Source organism: Calypte anna, chromosome 1 (assembly GCF_003957555.1).
Source record: "Calypte anna isolate BGI_N300 chromosome 1, bCalAnn1_v1.p, whole genome shotgun sequence".
NCBI classification, from domain to species: Eukaryota; Metazoa; Chordata; class Aves; order Apodiformes; family Trochilidae; genus Calypte; species Calypte anna.
Window position 1 is genome coordinate 52371401 of NC_044244.1, and position 18854 is coordinate 52390254.

The 18854-nt window shown below is 49.7% G+C and overlaps 2 protein-coding genes across 2 annotated transcripts; one reads left to right on the plus strand and one right to left on the minus strand.

Moving 5' to 3' along the window:
- Window positions 1-5031: 5031 nt before the first annotated feature.
- Window positions 5032-9503, minus strand: NOL12 (nucleolar protein 12). Its single transcript, XM_030469433.1, has 6 exons — window positions 9391-9503; window positions 9176-9281; window positions 8936-8984; window positions 7475-7617; window positions 6411-6511; window positions 5032-5774 (listed from the first exon to the last, which is right to left on the minus strand). Exons 1-6 carry the CDS (start codon window positions 9468-9470, stop codon window positions 5603-5605), a joined length of 651 nt encoding a protein of 216 aa, XP_030325293.1. The 5' UTR covers window positions 9471-9503; the 3' UTR covers window positions 5032-5602.
- A 1276-nt stretch (window positions 9504-10779) lies between these two features.
- Window positions 10780-17388, plus strand: LOC103530410 (arf-GAP with dual PH domain-containing protein 1). Its single transcript, XM_008495978.2, has 11 exons — window positions 10780-10970; window positions 11927-12057; window positions 12945-13036; window positions 13126-13208; window positions 13932-14044; window positions 14766-14912; window positions 15364-15447; window positions 15788-15850; window positions 16360-16431; window positions 16929-17160; window positions 17247-17388. Exons 1-11 carry the CDS (start codon window positions 10877-10879, stop codon window positions 17273-17275), a joined length of 1140 nt encoding a protein of 379 aa, XP_008494200.2. The 5' UTR covers window positions 10780-10876; the 3' UTR covers window positions 17276-17388.
- The last annotated feature ends 1466 nt before the right edge of the window (window positions 17389-18854 follow it).

The window sequence follows — 18854 nt, forward strand, 5'->3', positions numbered from 1 at the left end:
GTCTGGCTTTTCACAAAGATCCTGCCCACCATCAACTCCAGCAGAGTTTGAGACCAAGTCATTGGATTTGAGCATGTAATCTGTGCTGTGAGGGCTCTGCTTTATTTGTCCAGAGGCACAAACAGGACAGGAAATCAGTGTGGGATGACTCCAGCATCCCCGATATGAACATGGACACTACAGTCAGAGCACCTGATCAAGACTATGACTGCATCCCAAAACACCCAGGGCCAGCTGCCAATGCCCAAACCAAGCTGCAATTTTTGTTTTGTTAATGCACTCATTTGCAAGTTGCACTAGTGTCCACCTTGCAGCCCCTCTCCTTGCACTGAGGCATAGTTTCTTGGTTCATTCACACCAAACACCAGATAGGAACCTAAGCACTCGCCTGCCAAGGATGCAGGACGGAGAACCCCAACATCGCTGTCTACCTCACCCTACTGCTGCCCACAGCACCCCACCGCCTGATGGGGAAATCATTGCTCTCTACATCCCATGAGGCGCTTGGGGGTCTACAGCCGGGACAACGCGGTGCTCCCCGGGGCCTCTAGCATACATGCAGCCAACCATTCCCAGTGCTTCCAGTACCTCCCAATACCCCCAGTACCTCAGCTCCCCTATGGCTCCCAGCACGTCGCCGCCCGCCGAGCGCCCCCTCAATGAAGCTCGCCGTGGGAACGGCGGGGGGCGAGGCCCCGCCCTCTCCCCTCTCATTGGCTTCCACGGGGGGCCTGATTTGAATACCGACCTCTGAGTGGCTGGCGGAGGCGCGAGGCCGTGACTCCCGAGGGTGCGGGCACCCACGTGTCGGTGTCAGCGGGAGGGCGATCGACCCGCCCGGGCCTGGGGAGGGGGCAGCGGCTCATCCCCACCTCCTTGCGCCCTCGTCCCGTGATCCGCCCTTCCTCCCTGGGACCACCTCATCCCCCCAGGGTCCCCTACAGGCATCTCCCAAGTTAAGTTGAACCCTAAACACGCGCCAAAGCACTGGTACCAGCTGCAAGAACCGAAACAGCCAAACCGTGTCCCCAGCACCTCTCCTACGGGAGGTCACCCCTCCCCACGCCACTCCGGACAGGTTTGTCTCACCTGCCAAGCACAAACCCTGCCTGAGCCTCGCTGTGCCCAGGGAAACGTGCTAAACATCTGTCTGCCAGTGCTCCTGCTACAATTCCATTTGCTTCTCTTCCCGCGCCTGGCAATGAGCACTTAAAAAAAAAAAAAAAAAAAAAAAAAAAAAAAAAAAAAAGGTTGAATTTCACTTTCTGTTTACCCATGGAAAACAGCTTGCAGCTCTTCAAACCTGCCTTTCCCAGCCAGTCCCAGTTATTCAGCTTTCTTAGCCCCTGGAAGTTCTTGTAAGTCCCCCAAGTAACTCTTTTCCCCAGTTCATTTCTGGAATACAGTGCTGGAAGGAGTACTAGCACTTCTTGATATGCTACTTAAGAGCAACAAATGACCAACACTAGTGACCACACCAGCTCACACACGCTACAGCCGTGCCTGCTCTGCACCACGCTCCTCTTTTCCCCCATCCCTCTGACCTTTTTGGCTCCCCGTCTGGTTTAGCTCCTCCATAATCCCAATTACATTTCTGTGTGTGCGTGTGTGCAGAATTCCAGTCTAGCCAGCGGAAGCCATCATGCATGGAAACCCCGGCGTGGCAGCTCATGTCAAAAGCCTTTTGCAATCTCTCTGTGTGAGCCCTCGGGTGCAAGCATGAGAAACGTGGAGGTGCCCGAGGTGGCCTAGCTGCAGAGCCAAGCGTGGAAAAAATGTGCAGAGGTACATGGGGAGAGGGAGCACACGGGGAGCTTGTTGGCCTCTCCTTTTCCTTTCTGGAGCAGTGGCTGCATTTAGGAGGCTGATTTTTGCAGGTACCTTATATTCAGAAGCAGCTTCCTCCCAGACAGCTGGAACTTGTTTGTGAGCAGCTGGGGGAAGGGAAATAAGAAAAGTGATCAAATCCATCTTGAAAACAAAAAGCAGCAGCAAACAAGACAAACTTTAAGCCACAGCCTGGCATGAACTGTGATGTGTCTGGCAAACACTTAACTCACTGACTTGTCCGTGGGAGATTGTGTCTTTGATCCAATATATGCTGGGGGGTGGCAGCCTGTGTGTAACAGCAAGCAAGGGCTGAGGCAGTAACTTAAAAATAAAGCTTTAATTGATCAAATGGAGAAATCAATAGTGCAGCGAACAATCCAAATTGTTAACTCTGTATAGGATTTAATGGTCCTGTTCTCAGTTTCTCCACATCATGACTCTTTTTCTAATGTGAAAACACAACTTCCAGCAGGAACTGTAAGTCTTCAGAGCATGGCAGAGGTTGTTGGAAACTTCAGCTGACACTTGAGAAAGGCTTGGAAGTTATTAGGGTCAGGGAAACAAACTAAAAGAGATTATTCTAAATCACCTGGCTGTAAAATAACAAACACTGAAGTGCTGCTAAAGGTCACTCTTAACATCCCAGCAGGATTATAAAGAGGTCACGCAGCACTCTCCCCACCACCATGCTAGGCTGTCTACAGGATGTGGAAGGCAACTCAACCCACAGTTTGCATGCCACACTTAAGCAGATTTCACCAACACACAAAGTATGTTTCCTTAACAGCAGCCATTCCAGCTGCAGAGCAGGCTCCTAGGGTGGGGGCAAGTGGAACGTATCTTCTGTCCATGGTCACTCTGCAAGGCACCATGTCCCAGAGAGAAGGATTCCAATGGGATGAGGTTCAACAAGGCCAAGTGCCGGGTCTTGCACTTTGGCCACAACAACCCCATGCAGTGCTACAGGCTGGGGACAGAGTGGCTGAGAGCAGCCAGACAGAGAGGGACCTGGGAGTCTGGATTGCCAGGAAGCTGAACATGAGCCAGCAGTGTGCCCAGGTAGCCAAGAAGGCCAATGGCATTCTGGCCTGCATCAGGAACAGCGTGGCCAACAGGTCCAAGGAAGTGATTCTGCCCCTGTACTCAGCACTGGTGAGGCCACACCTCGAGTCCTGTGTCCAGTTCTGGGCCCCTCAGTTTAGGAAGGAGACTGAGGTCCTGGAGTGGGTCCAAAGGAGGGCAACTAGGCTGGTGAAAGGACTCGAGCACAGACCCTATGAGGAGAGGCTGAGGGAGCTGGGGCTGTTCAGCCTGGAGGAGGCTCAGAGGAGACCTCATCGCTCTCTACAACTCCCTGAAAGGAGGGTGTAGCCAGGTGGGGGTTGGTCTCTTTTTCCAGGCAACTCTCAGCAAGACAAGAGGGCATGGTCTTAAGTTGTGCCAGGGGAGGTTTAGGTTGGATATTAGAAAGAATTTCTTTATGGAGAGGGTGATCAGACACTGGAATGGGCTGCCCAGGGAAGTAGTGGATTCTCCGTCCCTGGAGATATTTAAAAAGAGACTGGATGTGGCACTGAGTGCCATAGTCTAGTAACTGCAGCAGTATTGGTTCAAGGGTTGGACTTGATGATCTCTGAGGTCCCTTCCAACCCACCTGATTCTATGATTCTATGAATAGCTGCTGTGCAACCCTGACCACAGATATCACACTGTCCTCCAGCTTCAAGACACAGTCCCCTTGGCTTGGTGCACCAGTAGAAACAGATTTTTCCTTTCCTTCCCTCCTACATCTCCCTCATGCCCAACCACCACAGAACAGCTCTAGAACATGTAACTCCCAAAACAGCACAAGAAACACTGTGCTCTGCACATGGCACCACTTGGACACTTCGAATGCCTCATACTTTTGGCCTTGCTCCCAAGTTGCTCTGAAATATCCAACAGCCCCAGATGAGACAAGAAGATGGGTAAGGTCGTGCATTAAACCCTATGAGCTTTCTGGAGTGCCCTTTAAGGCAGAGAGAGATCACTAAAGCTATTTGGAGTAAGGAAACCACACTGTTTCCATGATGTGACCAGGGTTATTCAAGAACTAGTGCCTGAGAGTGCTGAGCCTCAGCCCAGGACAGGATTCAGAGTCCAAGCACACAAGCCATCAGTAGCACATGGGGTAACACTAATAATTTCCTTGCCATTTATCTTCATTGGAGGAGTGAGGTGCAAAGAGGACCCCACCCCTCACCACGAGAATGTGTGCCACACAGCCCCCTCTGGAGGAACATGCTCTAGCAGAAATTGTGTAGCTGCCTCTAGTGCTTGAGATTAGAACCCTTTCCCCAACACACTCTGAAGAAATTCTGTGTGTTTGTGTATGCATGCTCCAAGAAATGATGAGATACATCAGGCTGGTGCCATTAGTTTTGGTGGCTGGCTGGTGGCCACCAGCATTGCTCTGATGTTCCTCCATGAAGCCTCGGGCACGGGTTTACTCTTCTCCCTCTCATTTCTGGCATGAGGAATCCATAAATTCACCCATTGCTGGGTTGCCAATTTCCTGGTGTGGGTTTTTGGCCACACAGGCCTTTTCTCCCTTTGTCATTTCCTCACCAGAACACATGCAGCAAGGGAGGGCCTGGCTGCCAGAAGCAGAACAGCCACCATTTCCTATACACACTGGAGGACAGAGTCTACCACACTGCCCAGGCTCACCCTCCTCCCCAGAAGATTGGCTTCCAATTTTGCCACCAGCATTCCTCAGCCACGCAACAGTTTTTACTCCCCCCCCCCCACCACTAAAGGTATCCATGCTAAAAACCATACAGTGAGGTCCCAAGAAGAAAGGCAATTAAATGTTGATGACTGCAGCAGCCCTGAGGTAAAGGGCAGTCTCTGCCACACCCATCCCAGAGAGGGCCACACACATACAGCAAGGGCATTAGGGCATTTCATACTCCTCTGAGCTATCAAAATTAAGATCGGCACATTCAGCAGACAATGCAATGAGCCATTCCTGCTCTGGCTGGTTCTGTGTTGCCACAGAAATAGCTCCTAGCTATTCCCTTTCCTAAGCACCAACAGATTTCAATATCCTTTAAGCAACAGGAGGAATCATCTCACCTCTTCCCAGCTGGTACTGGTGTTAGCACAGTTGCTCTTATGTTTCAAGTAAGTCAAACAATTTTTTCTTTTCTTTAACAAAACGACTTCATACAGATTTATTCACAAAATTACCAAATATTACCTGGCACAGGTACCAAACACAAAGTACCCCTGCACTCAGGTGTGGCACTGGAGAAGGAACACATGAGACAATACGACACCATGTCTCCATGGAAAAAGGATTTACTGTGCAGCAGAAATGCCAGGGCACTGATGCAGAGCTCTTCATAGTTGCATAAACTGCCCTGGCAGTGTGCCTACTGCACTCAGCCCCAGATCCTATTCCTTTGATAAAGCCAAGTATCACTTCAGGATGGGGAGGCCCAAGGACAGATGTGTTATGGCAAACATAGAACCTGACCCCCAGCAGAAGTTTTTAGAGAATCCCTGGCACCCGGACACTTTGCTGGAGATCACTGCAGAAAAAAATGGGAAGAGCATCTGGTGATTCTGGCTGGCACTCGGGAGGTGAGGAAAAGGCTGAGCTGGGCTCACTGCTGGTCAGAAAGCCAAGTAAACAAAGTCCCTGCCCACAACGAAGGGCTCCAGAAAAGAGCAGCAGGCCAGATGTTGAGTGCTGTCCCAGCCACTGGTCTGTGCACTGGCTGCTCCATTAATCTTGGTCACGGCCCATTTTGCCTGTGAGCCTCCGTCGCTGAGTCTTAGTGGTTCGGCCCGTGCTGGATTTCTGGATTTTCTTGCGTGGGCCCTGCCCACGTTGGGGTCGCTTTCCTTTCGTCCTTTTCTTGCTGTGCATGTGCAGCGTGGCAGTAAGAGAAGATATCCTGTGAAGGGCAGGAAGAGATAAATATTTGGGACCAAATTCTGCAGGAGCAAAGCGATACAACAAGAGCAGGAGAGCCCGGTGTAGCTCAGCAGGAATGGAATGCCAGCCACAGAAAGCCCCAGGGGAACTCCACTGTGCTGGACATCAACCTGACAGGGCAGGAAACCTGCAAGTACATGTGCAGTAACAACGAAAATTAATTTCCTGAGCAGTAGGCTGTCCGGCTACCACAGAGCCAAGTAATTCCCTGCATCTTGAAAGGAGCTGTAAATCCTGAATACTGAAAAATTTGGAGAGTGACAAAGCTGAAGGCTTCAGCGTTTTTTGAACTTCATCCTAGAGAAACTCTACATCTCTGCAATATCTGCCCAAAATAAAGACTTGCCAAACAGTGCAGGACAAAACCTGCCCTGCATCTTCCTCCTCCTGCTGCTGTCACTGGGGATCGGTGCGACAAGAATGGAGTGTCCAGGAGAGGACTGTGTTCTGCCAGTGCCCTCTGCTGGCTCCTGCCCACCAGCGCCCAGACAGCACAACATCCCCTCCCTGCCACCCCACGGCTGATGAGGGAACTCAAGATCCTCTAGATCAGCTTGCATAGCCTAGCAGCAGAGCTGAATGAATTCGTACGTACTTTTCAGACAGGAAAGGGTTTCTGGACTTCTTGGGCATTGCTCTCGCAGGCTTGTTCACCACCTCTTCTCCTTTCTCTTCTTCTGATCCATCATTATTTCCCTTAAAAATGGAGCAAAAGAGAAAAAAAAATCCCTATAGACACATTAAAACAGTCTTTGTGTTTCCGATGCCTTCTTGGTTTCACCCTGTTTTATGAACCAACTAATCATGGGTGAAGACTGTTTTAATTCTTCACATCCCTTGCTGTCCAAATCTCAAAGTTTCTTACTGCAGCCCCTCAGAAGGGGAAAATCAGTATGAAGTCCTACAGTAATCCACCACAAGGTCCAAAAACTTGAGCATGATCTTAACAGTCATGCAACTGAAGACTAAAGTATGAATTAAAGGCTTCAGTTTTTTTTCTTTAAATCACTAGTAAAACTCCTTTAGGTGGCTTTTTCAGATTAGAAGATGACCTTACAAATGTAAAAAGTTAACTGCCAAACACTGACACTTTGCCAAACAGCTCAAACCAACCACAAATAATGAAGATCAAAATAATAAAAAATGGAACAGTGCCTGAAGACCTCTAGGGCATCTCAGTTATGTTTTGAGAATAAACGCAACCACAACCAGAACTGAGTGGTTTCTTTCTCTGTGATCCAAGTGCATGATCATAGAGAGAGAAATCCTGCTTCATGCTAAGAGTAATTTTTCCTGGACAGGACACTAGAAAGAGGTTGAAAATAGCCCATGCAGCAACCTCTGAAATCTTGCTGCTTGTGTTGTATTGGTTTTTAAAAGACTGTATTTTCCCCTTCCAGCCCTGTGACACCTCTCAGAAGGTCAGCTGGGACTAGCAAAGGATTCCAGGGAGCGAACTGTTCATGTAGGATATTTTTTTTTCCGTTTAAGAGGCCCAATATAAGTTGTGGAGGAGTGTGAAGTTTTGAGTTCCCCTTTTCAGCCCTGCTCCCAGCCAGCTCCAAGTCCTTGGGCATATTCAGGGAGTATCCGGCCCACCCTGCTAGCCCCAAGAAAGTTTACCATTGATACAATCAGAGAAACAACAAGAGGCTTTACCACAGGAGTGGTCAGACCCAGCTGGCGTGCTCCTGAGAGGTCCAAGTCACTGATGGTGGTCACTGTTACAATGTGGTTTGGGTGGTCGATGTTCACAGACTCTGTCCGTGATGTCACCAAGTGCTCCAGTTCATCAGCCTCATCTGGGGAGACAAGACATCCTGCACTGCAAAATGCCCAATTTTTCACCAGATACATTAGCTTGTTACTGCACTGCCATACTGAGGGGGAGGACCCAGTCTCTGCACGCAGGGTTGAAGGGTGGCGGGACCTGAACACCAGCAATGAAGGCAAACTCCTCCCAGCAGAAGGGATGTGGTAACACCTTGGAGATGCCCTCTTGCTTGTTCCTTTCTGTACAACCCACCTGACATCCTGTCCCACCAGGGCCACAGGGCAGCAGGGGTCACCACTCAGATCACTGCCCAACTTCCCAGGGGGACAAAGAATCAAAGAATGTTAGGAGCTGTAAAGGACCTCTAAAGATACAACCCCCTGACAAAACAGGATCACCTAGGGCAGGCCACAAACACATCTAGGTGGGTTTTGAAAGGTCTCCAGAGAAGAAGACTCTACAGCCTCTCTGGGCAGCCTGCTCCAGTGCTCTGTCACCCTTACAGTAAAGAAGTTTCTCCTCATGTTGAAGTGTTCTGGATTATACCCATTATTACTTCTTCTGTTACTGGGCACCACCAAAAAGAGACTGACCCCTTCCTCTTGATACCTACCCCTCAGATATTTATAGACATTAATAAGATCTCCTCTCAGCCTTCTTTTCTCAAGGCTAAACAGCCCCAGTTCTCTCATTCTTCCTTCATAGGAGAAATGCTCAAGTCCCTTCATCATCCTCATAGCTCTCTGCCTGGACTCTCTCCAGAGGATTCCCATCTCTCTTGAACTGGGAAGCCCAAAACAGGATACAGTATTCCAGGTGTGGTCTCACCAGAGCAGAGCAGAGGGGGAAGAGAACCTCCCTCAACCTGCTGGACACACTTTTCTTAATGCACCCAGGATACCACTGGCCCTCCTGACCACAAAAGCACATTGCTGCCCCATGGAGAACTTATTGTCCACTAGGACTTCAAGGTTTTTCTCCATAGAGCTGCTTTCCAACAGGATGATCCCTAATCTGTACTGGTACCTGGTGCTATTCCTCCCCAAATACAGGGCTCAATACTTGTCCGTATTGAACTTCATGAGGTTCACCTTTGCCCAGAGCTCTCCAGCCTCTCTAGATCTCGTTGGATAGCAGCACAGCCTCCTGGTGTGTCAGCCACCTCTCCCAGTTTCGTATCACCAGCGAACTTGAGGACATGAGAGGAGTGAGGAGCTGATATTTTGGGACAGTGTGTCAGCCTCCCTGCTCCATTCCCTTATCACCCAGCCCAGGGTATCAAACCATAGACTCCCACTCCCGACCTTCCTCCCCTCCCCTCGCAGCTGCCCCGCTCCAGCACGTACCGAGCGCCTCCTCCCTCTCTCTCAGCATCTTCAGGTACTCCTGGTGCCGCTGCGGGATGCAAACATGCCACTGACACCCGGCCCCGACCCGAGATGGCCCCATCCCCCTGCGAGCGGGGCAGGGGAAGCCCGAAGTCTCCTCCTGCCCCGCTCCTAGGCCGCCGTGGCGGGGAGGAGTGGGGGGTGGAAGGGGGTGTCCCTTCTCCCCAAAAGAGGGCTGAGGGATGTACATGGGGGTACCTCCTCCTTCATCTTCCTCTGCTCCTCCTTCAGCTTCCGCTTGATCTCCTCTAACGCCACCTTCCTCCGCTCCACCTTCCGCTTGTGGAATCCGGTCAGGTACTCCCTGCCGCAGCCAACACAGAAATCCCTGCCTTTTAGCGAGCCCCCTCACCCGGGGATGCCGCCTCTTCCCCGCCTGCCTCCCGCCCGCCCCTGAGCCCGTCCGCTCTCACCTCCGCTTCTCCTCGTCGAAAGTCACCACCAGCCGCCCCTCACGGCCCCCTAGACCCTTCTTCTTCTTTTTGCGGCCCATGGCGGTATCCCAGTACCACGCTGCTGCTGCTGCCCGCCCCTTCCGCCGCCGCACAGCTCTAAGGGGCGGCCCCTACCCCGCCCGCCATTTTGAGCCGCTGTTGGGCTGAGGGCGGAGCCGAGCAGGGGTGAAAGAGGGGGACCCTACTCATCCTCCGTGGATCGTGGGGTGGGAGAAGGGGCACGCTACAGCCGCTTTGTTGGCTGCAGGGCGACTTGAAGGAGTAGAGTGGGACTGGCATCAGGACCTCTTGTCCCAGCGGTGCGTGGGACCTCTGCGTGACTCTTTACCCAGCCCTGGTGCACTTTTCCCCCCCAGGCTGGGGGCAAGAGAAAGGAGCTGCTGTCATGGGGCTTGTAGGTGTCTGCCACTAGCCCTGGCATCCAGCCTGGGGTGGGCAGGGGTGTCCTTCAGGCGTGGGTGCCTCCAGCTCCCACTCCTCTTCATCTCCCATCCTAGGAAATGGCTTTTTGGCTTCTGCCTCATAGCCAGCAGAGCACTTGGTCTCTCACCCCGAGAACCGACTGCTCCTCTAAGGGTTTTACAGCTGCATCTCTTACTAGTAAAGGTTGTTTCCTCAAATATGTTACACCTCAATTTCTTCGAAAAAGGTCTGAGAGTTTTTATTTTAAGCTATCATCATTGCTTGCTATTAGTGGCACCTCTGCAGGGGCAAGTCCCGTTTCTGACACTGAGTCTCCAAGATTTAGGACCTTGTGAGCAGCTGTGGTTTCTGTAGCTAATGATGGAGAGGAGTATCATCATGAGTTGGTGGGCACATCAGGACTCCTGTGTTCTTGGCTGCTCGCTTGAGTGACTTCAACCCTTAAACCTTTATTGCCCTCCAGTCCTCGCCCTAAAAATGGCTCTAATGCTTGTGCAATGGCCAGCAGATGAGGTGGAAGTTCCCAAAGCGCCATGGGATCGGACAAAGCCAACCCCCACCCTCAGCCCACAGAGTCCTGACATGGCCTGAGGGCTGCTCATTTAGGACCTCCTCAGCTTTTATCAGCCCTCTTGCTGCTTGCCCTCTTTTCCTGGCCTGTCCTTTCACCAGCAGAAATGCGGAAAAACCAGTTCTGTGGTTAATTGCTGCATTTCCCTCCACGCCCATGGGGCAGGTCTCCTCCTTCTCCTCCTCCTCCTCCTCACTCACAGCCTGGGTGCACTTCAGCCTCCAGCCTCTTCATCCCTGTCTTCATTCAGCTGGTTCAAGTGCACCATCAGGTCTCTACACTCTTTCTGTTACCCTTACAGCTTCTCCTACCTTTGCCTTTTTCCTCTGTCTGCAATCTCTTATTTTCCCCTGGGGCAACCCAGCAGGTTGGCCCGCAGGTGCAGAAGGTGCAGGCAGCTGCTACCCTCCTGTCCCTTCCCTGCCCTGCCCAGAGGGACAGCATTTGGGCATGATGGCTGGAGGACAGGAGAGGAGCATGAAGACTTTGAAAGAGGTGTGGAGAAGAGCAGAAAACTCTTTTTGTGCAGACTGCGGGAAGCCAGGTGAGTCCCCGGGGGCTGCTGGAGGAAGTCAGAAGCAGTGATCTGGGGCTGGCCACTAGCAGCAGTTTGGTGCTGGTTATCTACCTTGAGCAGAGAGGGAGGAGAGGCATTGCTCTCTCTGGATATTTGCTTCCTCTCCCTGGAGGTGAGTTTGGCAAGGGAGGAGGAAGGAGATGCTGCCCCAGCTCTGGTGGCATGAAGGACAGGGATGTGGTAGTGCCAGAAGAGGGGGGCCTCTGTAGGTGCAGTTCTAATCGTGTTGGATCTCAAATACAAATGAAGGTCATGCCCAGTCAGGACCTGACAGGAAAGCTCCCGGTGAAATCCTAACTGCTCCAGAAAAAAGGCATGACTCAGGAAAGCATTGTCTCCTCGGTGACTCAGCTATGAACTGACAACCTGCCATGGGCACCTTGGAGTTTGCTGTTACAGAAGAGCTTGCCCTCTCTAAAGGGTAGCCAGTTTGAGTTCCTACAGGTGCTGCTAAAATCTTCCATCCTACTCTTCCCAACAGGAGCATGTGGCATGCACTACTCAAGCCAAATTAAGACTAGGCTAATTAATACCGTTAGAAGAATTTTGAATCCAAGGCCACTATCTACTTCTTGAGCTGTTGGGGGTTTGTGCTGTTGCACTAAACAACTCCTGGAGTCTTCTCCCAGAACTAGTTTCTGTTTCATCTTGGGTGATTCTTTTTGCATAGTTTGAAGTTTATGCATAAAGCAGGGTTTTTCAAGGCTTGAGTCAATACAGATTCAGATGGAGCATTTGGAGCAGGGGGACTCAGGGACTAATAGCTGCCTAATTTTCCTGCCTATACCTTGGGTCTTAATTAATCAGCTCAAATGAAATAGTGGTTACTAAACTCTCTGATTCTCCAGACTGTGTTCTCAGTTCAGGTGTATCTTCCAGGAGCATTTACCACCTCTAGTCATACTCTTTTTTCATACCCTCAGACCCTGACTGGGCATCCTCTACTTTGGGTGTCTTTATATGCCTCAGCTGCTCAGGAATTCACCGCAACATCCCTAGCATCAGCAAAGTAAAATCTCTGAAGATGGATCACTGGGATGATGCTCAGGTGCAGGTGAGATCTTTATCCCTATTAGTATGTCAAGGGGGTTTTGTCTAGGCCATACATTAATATGCCCTAGGATAATCATCCATTTGCAACTCAGTTGGAGATTTTGTCTGATACATAATCCCTTAGCTACTCATGCTCTGGATATTTAAGCAAGGATAACTCCCCATAACCTACTGGGAAAGGGATGACACCTTTGCCTTATGTGTCTCCTCATGTCCTGTTATTTTATTGCTGATGAAGAGCTCTTGCCAAGGTACAGTCTTTGTCTCTCCAGATTACTCATTTCCACTCTCCAGCATCACACGGTCTGAATATCTCCTCTTGCTTAAGCAATCTGAGGGAAAAATCTTGGGCAATTCTGTGCTCCAAGAAGTTTCAAGATATGCCTGCAGTTCTCTTGAGAAAAATTGCATTTATGGGAAGTTAACTTCTGTGCATTACTCCTCCCTCAATTAATCTTCAGGGAACTGAAACATTTCTCCAGAGATCCAAAGAAAATAATCTGTATCTGGCTGCTCTTTGGAGAGGAGCAAAGAGATTTGGAATGTCCTCCCAGATGGCATTGCAGAGCTGTCATTGAACTTGGTTCTTTGGAGATATGGGTCATGACAGCAAATTCACTGAATGTGTGTGCACCCAGTCCCACAGAAGAGACATTTATGGCATTCTGTTGATCCTGGTACAATGAGTGTAACTCCTGAGAGTAGGCAAGACCTTTGAGATCCACCTTTCTGTAGTCAGATTTTGCTGGGCTGTTGCCATGGACAGGAAAGACATTACTCCCTTAAGAGCTCAGTGTGCATCTAGCCCTGTAGGGGGTGAAGAAATCAAAGAGCCCAACGTGAGTTTGCAACAAAGAGAAGGCACTAACTCTCTGTCTAACTCTGCAGTTTCTGGCCAAGCATGGGAATGCTGTGACTAAAGCCACATACGAAGCTCACATCCCTATTTACTATTATCAGCCAACCTACAATGACTGCCAGTAAGTTGCTGCCTGCAGATAAAAAGGGAGAAGGGCAGTTCTGGGTTCCTCTAGTCTGTTTCTGACCTACCTATCACCTTTCTCCCCAGAGTGCTGAGAGAACAGTGGATACGGGCCAAATACGAACGCAAAGAGTTCACGGAGCCGGGAAAGCAGCTGCCATATTCTGATGGTAAGAGCAGAGCACAGCATCAAAATATCCTGCCTGTTGCTTTTGCTGGAAACTTTTGAGCACCACGAGTGCTCAGTGTCAGTGTTGCAAATACCCAGCTGGTACTTACATAGCATCTTTTGGGGGAGTTTAAGTTGTGGGCAGCATAGGTTAGCACTGCCACAGGTTGCTCCCAAGCTTGGTATTATCATATGACACTTTTCAGTCATTTGCTCCCCTGGGTGAGCCAGACCTCTGCAGTAAGGAGTTTCTGTCCTGTTGCATGCCATCCCCCCAACCACAGCAGCAGTCTTTGAAATGTCACTGCCAGTGCTGTGACACAAGGTGCAGGAGCACCAGGGCCTGCAGAGACAAGTGGGAAGTGTTCTGGTCCCATACCAGGGTCTGTGCGGGCCAGGACTCTGAAGAAATGTCACTTAAGAATGACACTTAAGAAATGTCTCTCATGCTACCAGAGACAGTAGTTGGAGGTGTACTTAGAGGTGGGAAGAATCTGGGAATGTCTTTTGATGACCTTTTATCTGGGTTCCAAATCCAGGAACACTTGACATCTTCAGTTGTACTCAGAGGTGAGACCTCTCCTTCTCAGGTGTTTGGTTTCAGTAGCAGTCCATGTGATACTTTATCCCTGAGGTGTGGCTTGAACCACAAGCTGCACGCAGCTCTCTGATACCTACTGTGCCTGTGGGGGAATGCTCTTAAAGGTGGCTTTTCTGCTCCTAGGGGTGAAGGAAGGCATCCTCTGGAAGCGAGGCCGAGACAATGGGCAGTTCCTACCCCGCAAGTTCCTCTTGTCTGAGAGAGAGGGATGTCTGAAGTATTTCACCAAGCAGGATGTGAGTATGGTCAACTCCCACCTCACTGCATACTCCACCCAGGGCAGTGGGATCATGGAGATGTTTCTATTTCCTACACATGTTTCTGAGGCTGCCTTATTCATCCCATGCCACGGATGATAAGTGAAACATGTAATTTAGGAGTGGGGTCCTCTTTCCTACAAGCTTCTTTCACTGATGGTACAAGGGCTGATCTTTCACTTCACCTCTGTCCATTTGCCTGGCTGTTTAGTCCTTCACCACACCTGGAAACAGCCTCATGCCAGTGTGAGCCAAGTTGGCAAAAAAATGTTGTTTGGTTTGAGGAGAGCTTGAGGAGAGTTGCTCTTCTGCTAGTTCATCTCCCTGAAATGGGTAGGACAAGTGCTAGTATACTGTTGCAAGGGAGGCAAGGGCTGGAGTAGGGAGAAGCAGGAGTGGAGTCTTTCCTTTTGGGGTCAGTTAGCCTTTAGACTGTCTCAGCTGTAAAGTTAGATGCACTCTTGGAATCTCACTGGCAGTTCTGTAGTAAGCACAGCTCAAATCTAAACTGGAGAGGCTGGGCCACTTTGTGGGCAGAAGCATGCCACACAGTGAAGAGTGTGTGTGCTGCAACAGGTTTGTTGAGAAGGGACAGTTATTACCTTTTATAACACCCTCTGACCCTTCTTAGCCCACTGAGTCAGCTCAGGCCTCTCCCACTAGGACTGCCCATGTGTGACCAGTGCCATTCTTTTCTCAGGCCAAAGAACCCAAAATCAATGTTAAAATAGATGTCATCAATGCTACGTTCCAGCCAGTGAAGATTGGGAACCCCAATGGCCTGCAGATCACCTATCTCAAAGACAACAAGACCCGGAATATATTTGTCTACCATGAAAGTGGAAAGGTATCTTGTTTGAGGTTAAAATGCTGCAAAGCAATTGAGATAATTTGAGAAGGTGCTGGTTTTAAATAGTCCGAAGCATGGAAAAGACAGGGTGTGTGTCTGCAAGTTGCTGTAGGTAACAGGGTGGGGGTTCTGTTTCTGTTTGTGTCTGTGGGAGTTTTGCTACAGGGAGCCGGGCGGGAGCACTTGCTGAGTCCAATTGTGTGGGAGGATCTGCTGTAGAAGATGTGCAGATGTTCTGCCTGTGCTTGCAGGGAATGAGGCAGCCCTGCTGGCTCTGTGTGTGTGTGGCTGTGTGTGTCAGTGTGAGGGAGATGCTGTAGGTGTAGGGGCTGGGGAAGGAGAGCTGGCTGTGTTTGTAGTTTATATAGAGTTGGGTGCCACTGGATGAATTTAGATGCCTCAGTGTTGCTCAGACTAAGCTTTCTGTCCTGTCCTTTTCCATTCTCAGGAGGTGGTGGACTGGTTCAATGCCATTCGCTCTGTGCAGTTCCACTACCTGAAGGTAGCGTTTCCCATCGCCAGTGATAATGAGGTAAGGCAGCACTGGAGCACAGTGCTGAGACTCCCTCTGATACTTTGTTACATGATAAAAGATCCCATTAGTTAGGTCAGCAAGTACAGAATGGGAGGTGACAGTATTTAGGCAGAGGCATTGAAAGAGTGTGTGTGAAAGAGCTTGTGATGGTCAGAGCACAGCTGCTCTCTGCTGTTTCTGGGAACCTTGGAGATAGAAGTTGGCTCCTGGCTAGGCAGTTCTGCAAATATGAATTGAAAAGGTGGCTGAATTTGTGGGCATAGAAGGAAGGGTCAGGTGTGAAAGTGAATAGCAAATAAACATTGCTAAGTAAGTGTTACCCCTGATTTTTTGTCAGATTAAAAATCGGCTGACAAGAAACTTCCTGAAGGAGGGATACATGGAGAAGACTGGCCCCAAGGTGAGCTGCTTTGGGAGAAAAAAAAATCTAATGGTGACTGGAGAGAAACTGACCTTCCCTACTTCAATGTTTTTCTCCTGCTGTTTCCTCATTACCCCCTGACTCTTTAGACACCCGTGGGAACAGTGTGTGTGCACCAAGGGAGGGGAGAATAAAAGGAAGGGGAAGGACACATGTGAAAGTAGATGAAGCCAGAGTCCCTGCTTTCTCCCAGAGCACCAGATCTCTCTGCATGTGTCTGTGTGTGCGTGACCTTACAGGTATTTAGTGTCTAGATTTCTCCTGTCTCAACTCTTGGGTCCTTCACACAAGTTAAAGAGTTGGGGACAGCAGTTGGGACTGAAAAACCCGATTCTGATCCCCACTCTCAGCTCAGAAAGGGCGAGGAGGAGGTTGCTGTTAAGGCAGGGGCTTGATTCAAGTGGTTGGGACCAATTTTGGGTATTCATTTGCACTGCTCACGGCAGAGGGCACTGTCCCCTTACCTATTTCACCTCCTCCCTTCACAGCAGAGAGAGGCTTTCAAGAAGCGCTGGTTCACCCTGGATCACCGCAGGCTCATGTACTTCAAGGACCCTTTGGTGAGGAGGAGATCTGACCTCTGGCAACTGCAGGCAACAGTGCTGAGGGCAGGGTCAAGGTGCTGCAGTCTTTGTTCTGCAGTGAGAGGGGCTTGCAGAACCCAGCTGCTCTGAATGGACTCTAGGTCTTCCCCTTTCCATTCCACTTCGTTCATCCCAGGCTTTCTGTGTTTGTTTCACTGCCTGCAGACAATGGGAAGAGGGAGGCCAGCCGTGTAAGTTGGTGGTGGGGAGGACAGTGACATGGTGAGGTCACATGGGGAGACAGGAGCAGCAGTTCCTCTCTCAGGCTTCTTGCAATCTGTGCTCTTAAATTTTCCTTTCTGATGCTGTCTTTGATCATAGCTTCCCTGGTCTTCTGAATCCTCTGGCCACCTTCAAATCTTTTTGCTGCTATCTCCCTTGTCCTCACCCACTCCTGCCTGTAGATGCACTGCTGCTATTTCTTGGTTCTTCTGGGATTCCATAAATCCCTGTCTTTCCTTCCTGATGTGCAGGATGCATATGCTAAGGGTGAGGTGTTTGTGGGCAGCAGAGAGAATGGCTATAGCGTCCAGAAGGGATTGCCTTCAGGGACACAGGGCAACTTCTCATGGCACTATGGCCTCACTATTGTCACCCCTGACCGGGAGTACCTCTTCACCTGTGAGACTGAGACTGACCAGATGGACTGGATTGCAGCCTTCAATAGTGTCATCAATCAGGCAATGACACCACAGGAATATGCAAGTAAGTGCCTGGATGTTGTTTCCTTCCCCTCCTGCTATCTGCTTCAGTGTGTTGCCCTGATGTACCACCTCTTTCCTTCACTACAGTTGAAGCCTACTTCAAGTTTAAATCCTAGGAAGCTGTGCCAGAACCTTGCTATGACTCAACTCTACCTGATCCTGTTTGATGGGCTGTCAGGAGAGGAGAGATCAACATCAGAGAAACACAGTGCTCTTTAAGCACCCTTTGAAGCACTTTCTCCCCCCCCCCCCCATAAACAGTCCACTTTGTTCTAGGGGCCAAGTTCAGCTGCTTCTTTTCAAGTGAAAGACTTTTTGAATCTGAATCCTTAGCACAAGCCATCACTGTTAAATTGCTGTGATCTGACTGGATGCTGGCAGGCCCTGCCTTTTTATCTGGCCTTGAAAACTTGGCACTTGCTATGTTGGGCATGGGACCTAGCATCACACCTGCATGAAACTGCAGACAGCAACATACCTTATGCAAGAAAACAGCTGCCTGCCCGGAGCTACACCCCATCAGGTTGCAGGGGCTTCTGGACTAGGACTGACAAGAAATGGCTTCTCTGCTGGCAACAGAGGTGTGAAATGTATATATGTGATCAGCTAGAGCTGTAGTTGAGAAAGGACACTTAAAAGATGTAATCCAACAGCCAAATTTGAGGCCTGTTTCCTTTTGCCACATATGGGCTTGAAAGCTTCTTCATACCACATTTGTGTGGAGACCTTCCTCCAATTGCTATAGAGAATGCCAAGAGATCTGCTCAGAAACTGTGTGTGTGTATACTTGTGTGTATGTGGATGACTCTGTGTGTGTGTGCATGCAACAAAAAGTGCTGGGAGGTGGAACACTGTCCTAGGGAATACACTGTGAGGGATATTCATGCTGTTGAAGTTCAGCTGTCTAAATTTCAGTCTTAGGTAAAACTAATGTGGAGAGGTTGGATCTGGCAGAGAGCAGCCTATGGTGTGTCTGATACAGACTTTGGACTTGCTGTTGACGTGGGGTTGATGTCTGAAGTTAGTAATAGATGGATCTCTGCTCCCTTATTCTCTGTATGTCAAAGGCCTGACACTTTCATTCTGCCCTGTACAATACATATTGCATACTGCATAGATGGACAATTTTGTGCAGTAGTAGGGACTTTGTGTGCTCATGTCCTCTACTAATAATTAGCTCTAACCACTAAATCCACCCATGATTCACATCTTGAAGATCATCTCTTAGAGTTCTTCTGGGAGAGCTGTTTCCCATGCTGGAAGGACCTGCTGGGTTCTGCTGATGACTGTAGAATCTGATGTGTCTGCAGTTTTACACAGGCAGTGTGACAATAGGTATCAAGTGTGTTAAGGGGAGCTTAATGGAATTAGTGAAGCAAAAATGATTTTAATTAGTTCCTAAAGAAATTAATAAAAATATCATATTGTAATTTATTTTAATTTCCTTAGTGAGCTGAGCTGCTGACTGCTAAGGCATGAGGTCATTTCTTGAAAAAAACCTGTAGACAATGAGCAAGGAGTCATGGCCATTCATTGCATTTCCTAGGGCATGTGGGCTATGAATATTCCCATCAGAGCCAAGTGGGCAAAGTCATTGTTCCCCACTTGCTTCTCTGGGGGCCAGTCTCAGTGCTGAGACCACCACAACCTGTTGGCAGCATCATCTTCTGGGTTGAGAAGCAGCATCACTCATCT